This window comes from Pteropus vampyrus, unplaced genomic scaffold (genome assembly GCF_000151845.1).
Source record: "Pteropus vampyrus isolate Shadow unplaced genomic scaffold, Pvam_2.0 Scaffold53, whole genome shotgun sequence".
In the NCBI taxonomy this organism is placed as follows: Eukaryota; Metazoa; Chordata; class Mammalia; order Chiroptera; family Pteropodidae; genus Pteropus; species Pteropus vampyrus.
In genome coordinates, this window is record NW_011888834.1 from 4,989,846 (window position 1) to 4,995,710 (window position 5,865).

The 5,865-nt window shown below is 34.4% G+C and overlaps 1 protein-coding gene across 1 annotated transcript in view; it reads left to right on the forward strand.

The window, feature by feature from the left end:
- Positions 1–803: 803 nt before the first annotated feature.
- ADAMDEC1 (ADAM like decysin 1) overlaps positions 804–5,865 on the forward strand; it is a 17,752-nt gene continuing 12,690 nt past the window's right edge. Inside the window, 5 exon segments of the mRNA XM_011360288.2 lie at positions 804–818; positions 820–895; positions 2,674–2,792; positions 3,810–3,883; positions 4,610–4,688. Coding sequence (XP_011358590.2) covers positions 804–818; positions 820–895; positions 2,674–2,792; positions 3,810–3,883; positions 4,610–4,688 — 363 coding nt within the window.

The window sequence follows — 5,865 nt, forward strand, 5'->3', positions numbered from 1 at the left end:
AATAAATTATCAAAATGTTAACAGAAGTCATTTTTTGATGTTGGGGCATTGGGTGATCAAGTTTTGGTATTTATGACCATGAAAATGTGTTATTTTTGTAATTAGAAAAATATAGTTATTTTCCTCCAGTAGAGCTCATAGAAGTACACTTCAAATATATTTTATATGCAATATTGTTTCTTTGAGACTAAGAGAATTTACATTTGTACATTTCTTTATAGTTCCATGTGTGTGCATGCATGTGTGTGTGTTATTTTACATGAATTTTATAAGAAGTTTGAGGTAGGTATTGCTATCATCATCCCCTTTTTACAGAAAAAAGAGACTGAGAGTCAGAGAGATTATAATATGCTAGCTTGTAAGACTTTGCATGGTACTTGTTTTATAGATGTTTGTTCTCTGTGCCAATTAATTTCTCAAAATATGTACAGGCCACTCATATTTTCTAACTTTGTAGATCAATTTCTGTAAGGTTACTGAACAGGAATAGTGATGTATGCAAATATATTCATGGTCATCTAAGTCCAGTTGTACTTTCCCTCTGTTGTAGGAACACCAGGCCAAACAGATGTCCAGAAACAATTCCTTAGCAGGCTGTAACCACAGACATAAACACCTCTCATCAATGAGGAAGGAACATTCTTATGATCTTGACACTGCAGTTACTTGGAAATTTCCCAACACCATTAGGAAACATTCCCCAATCTCAAAAATAAGGTTTGAGAATTTTATTTCTCAACTTGTAAAAAGAAGTAGGGGGAAGATAAAACTAGAAGATAAATAGCTGGAGAGACCACCTCTTCATGCTGTGTGGGACTTCTCAGCCAGCTACCTGCAGTCGCCAACATGTCTTTGGTCCTGCTTTCTGTCATCTGGCTCATCGTACAAACTGAAGGTAAGCACTAATGTGTTGACATTTTATATAAAAGTCAAATTATTTAATGCATTTTTTAAAGTAACCTTAAGAAAGTGACATGCTTGCATGACAGTCCAGGCATTGCGATTGGCCTAATAATTTAGTTAAGATGTCTCTGAAATTTTATCCCTCATTCAATAATTCTGTAAGTGCTATGTGCTATAATTTTATTTTCTAAAACACACAGACCCTAATGACACCAGAAAATTACCTTCCAGGCTAAAATTCAAGAATTTTCTAACCATCTCCAATGTTACCTTGAATAGAATTGATACTTTCTACCCCATAAAAAGACAGTCATTTATCTGAGGACACAATTTATCCAAAGGTTGCACTAGGGTGGATGACAAGGATGGCTCTTAAGTAAAATCAGAGTTAAGTTAGACAGCATTGCATTATTATACAAAATTAAAAATTAATTGACAACCAAATAGTACTAGAATTGGGACTAAAAATTATTAAAATTTACTTTAATATCAGTCCCACAATTCTTTCCACTTAACGAGATTCGTATTCTTTTTTGATAAAGAACTTTTAGTAATATATTTATAAATTTCTTTTTTTTTATATGTAATGAATCCTTCTTAGGCCAGCATCACAGCAGAACTTTGGGGGCTGACTAAAAGAGATTTTTTGCTTTAGTATTTCCTTTTAGTTTCTCCACATCAGTCAGGTATAGAATTGCTTGGTGTTCTGAAGGTCACACTGAGTGTCACACTGAGTGGGAAACTGTCTCCAAGCAGAGACACCGATCTATGGAACTGAGAACATTTAAATATGAGACAGACCTTGTATGGATGATTGAACAATTAGAAGAAAAAATGGATAAAGTATATATCCATTTTACATATGCCATCTTCCTAGACTGGTGTTAAATAATTTACATATTTTATACTATTCAATTTTTATACCAACCTTTATTTTAGATAAGTGAACTGAAAGAAAGGTAAAATGGCCTTTATAAGGTCATTTAGCTAGGAATTAAGGCCATATATTTTTGCTCCAATGTGAATTATTTTCCTATATGCAAGCAAAATAGAAAAATACCTACGCAATGCAATTTCAAGTGCATCAAGAACATTTAATCTATAGACAATTTTTTTACTTGTTCTCTGATGCTTTAAAATATTCCAACAGAGGATCACAAAAGCTTTATTTCCTGTGAATCTAAAGTTTTCGTGGGCAAATTCCAATGAGAGAAAGAATATAATGTTTTATTGTTACACTGAGAAATAAAATAACATAGTAGAATCTTTCCTAAAGTATTGTCTGTAGATAAAAATTTTGATTTTTGGAGGGTGAAGTAAGAGATTGCACCACAGAGAGAAAGAGAGAAAGAAAAATCAGAGATCTCTGAGAAAAACGAGAGAAAAATCCACAATTTTGAGGAGGACTATAGAGGAAGAAGAAACTGGATTACTATCGGAGTATTTCCTGGCTCCCATAATCTTTATTCTAATCCAAGCCATGCCTTTTCTGGGCTTGGTGGCCCAGAGTTTACACATATTGGGAGATTATCTGAAGAACTGTGTTCATCATCATGATGTCTTTCCAGAATGGGATGGGGAGAGAGTGGAGAGCAAAAATAAGTATCTGTTATTAAAATTTAAGTAGAAGGAAGAATTTGTTCTTCTTAATGTTTACCTTCTCCATGGGAATTCAGTCTTTGTGCCATTTCAACAAACCAGCCCAACCAAAACCAAAAACAAAACAAAATCTTTTCAATATTTATATCAATATTATCTCTCTTTCTCTAGCAATAGCCATAAAGCAAACACCTGAATTAAAACTCTATGAAGTAGTTCATCCTAAAAAACTACACATTGTACAAAAAAGAGGGATACAAACCAACCAGACAGAGAAGCTTGCCAAAGAGGTAAGTGATGTGAATGACAGTAGGATTTTACAATTATCTTGAGACAATAAAGAGACTTTTAACTAATAGAAGTGATGTCACAGTCAACATCTTGTAGTTCTTATCGGGGTGATCACTTCTAGATTATATAAATGTCTAATAACTATATTGTATGCCTGAAACTAGTATAATATTGCATCCCTGTAATTGAAAAAAGTATTATTAAAAAATGTAACAGTTTAGTCCTGAAGCTCATATATACATCTCCCCCTTCGTCCAGGAGAGACCATGGGATTTCTCAGAAAGCTTTTACAATTAAGCAGCAGAAAGAGAGTTAACTGCCCACTTAATCAGAAAGAATATAACGGTTTGAACATTTCTTTAAGGGTTTTTTTTTTTTCTTTTTTGGAGGGGGAGAGGGAGGAGGAGTACAGGACAGGCAGCCATTTTTGAAGAAGTTCTTTATCAAGTTCACTAAACTCATGTCTTCTCCTTACCCTTACCCCTGTCCCCTCAAAATTTTTTTGAATTTTGAATTTTTTGAATTGTCTTTTCCTTGGCCATTTTTTGTCTATAAAGGAGAATTCAACATTATCACATACAATGTTGCCAATATGTCCCTCATTTTATCATTTTTACTTTACTTAATTCTTAGCAGATTTTTGGTTGGTTTTCTTTAATATATTTGGTTTGGTTTTAACAGGATAAAAATATATACCTTATTATTATCCCATTAGTGATTCATTAGGATACACAGGACTGTATACTGTACATTAGGCAAATGATTAGTCCCTAGCTTACATATTAGAGTTAGTTTAATCTTCCAGTATTACTACCATGTTATTGTCCTTTTTGGAAATCCAACTAAATATAAGACTTATGTTTTATTTTACATATATTAAAGGCATAAGAGAGCTGTTTTTATCTTACATATATTCATAATTATTCTATATAGACAACATATATCAGTATATTATAATAATTTTAGAAAGACTCAGAAACATAAATTGATATTATAATATCATTAAATATTTTTAGGAATACGAACCTGAACTTCGGTATCAGATTATATTAAATGGAGAAGAAGTCATTCTTTGCTTACAAAAAATCAAGTAAGTTGTACTTCCTGAATGTTTAATCACTGGAATGTATTAAAAGAATATGGAAAAATAAGTCTTGAGACTCTGTAAGTGTGATATGAGGTAAAAGACATGAAGTTTAGATTGTGCTAATATCTAAGACAGTTGATGCTTTTTTAGGAAAAAATATGCAAAGTGTATATGCATATTTTATATGCAAAGTGTAAAACAAAAAAAGAGCTTTTTTCCTTGATGCTTCTTGGAATTTACTAAAAATAGTTTTTACCCAGATAAGCTCAAACCTTTGATGTGACTTTCTATTACTTATAATAACATCTGTTCAAGGATCATTCAGGGTACACAGTCTTGAAATAGGTCCCAGGGAATGGGGCTCCCTCCAGTTCTGTAACTGTCAGTAAAGTTCTCTCTGGACTCAATGGTCCTTGATGCACCCTTCAGAGACACTGTGGAGGCTATGTTCTTGGTGCAAAGAATCTCAAAATAACCCATTTGAAGATAGAGAATCTGCAGCTAAGTAGTTGCTGAGGGCATTTCTTTCCTCAGATCCAATAGGTATAGCTAATGCTTTGATTTGCATTTTCAGCAGCAGAGTTCCAATGTCAGAAAAGGATCTATGAGTCAGAATGTCAGCTCATTCTCATTATAGATATTATCATTCCTTTAGCTCTGGAGGTCATGTCAAGAACATGCGTCTTTAGTACCACAGCGAGTGTATCATGCAACTTTCTGCCTCCACAGGCATCTCCTGGGGCCAGGCTACACTGAAACACATTACTCACCCAGAGGAGAGAAGATCACCTCAAGCCCTCAGAACGTGGTAGGTGGGATCTTCTTGAGATCCGCCACTGACATGATAAGATTCATAGGTCCAAGAACAACTTTAAAACATTTTTAAGAACTTCAAAACAAGGTGCTCATCTATGACCAATGAGACAACAGATTAAAAAATCAAAGTCAGCTTTTTCAAAAGGTAAGAGGCTTTCAGATATTACATTTTTAGGAGCAACCGAAAGTCCACTTTTCCCTAGGCCATCTTATCAATAGATTAGAAATAGTCTCCCTTATAGGTACTTGAAATATCATGTCACTATTTACTGTTTTCTGATGATACATGCATTTGTCCTGAGGCCAGTAATGAAATATCAATAATTTAATTAATATATCTGGTTAAACTACCACCCTATAGGTAATGCCAAGGCCTAGATATCAGACATAGAGAATCAAGGCCAAAGGAAGAGCAGAAAGAGAATACAAAAAGGCTTAATCATGGAGTGTTACCAAACTAAGTGAGTCTCTCAGAGCCACCCTCTGTGGCATTCTAAAAATGTATATCTGTGTAAAAAAGTCTTCTGCCACAAAATGGCTCTTTGCTTCCTTCTCACATCAAAACTCTCATCTCATGACTATCTGGAATTTTGCTAACATTGACCTCCAAGGAAAGTATCTGATAAATTAATTCATGCTCAAGTGTGAATGGCTGATGATATTTTACTCTGATACCTTTTCCAACTCTTCTATTAGAGAATGTTTATGATAATATGGTTTCTTCCAAAAGAAAAGGAAAAAAAAAACATGGATAGAATTTCAGACTCTGAGACAAATCAGTTTATTTCGAACAAGAGGTTAGTTATTAGCTTTCTTAGATCATTCTAGACAAGTGACCCCCTAGTTTGCTTTTATGGAACACCTAACATGTCTGAATTTCTAGTTGTAGACAAACTCTCTGGGTTTTTGGTAGTTAAGAAACTTCCACTGACACACCAATTCAAGTGGTGAATGGGACCAGTTAATACGAGGGGCCCACGAGCAGTAGTGCAGCCTCTTGAGGACTCTAAAATTCAGAAAAGTGTGTACCCCATTTTATGGATATGTGATGGATAGTGTCTTAGGAACTCAGCACAAGAGAGTCAAATCTGAGAGCTCTTCAGAGTGCTGGAGATCCCAGGGGAGCTGGCTACTTCTCAGATGCAGTGTCCACTTTCACCATGTGCCCA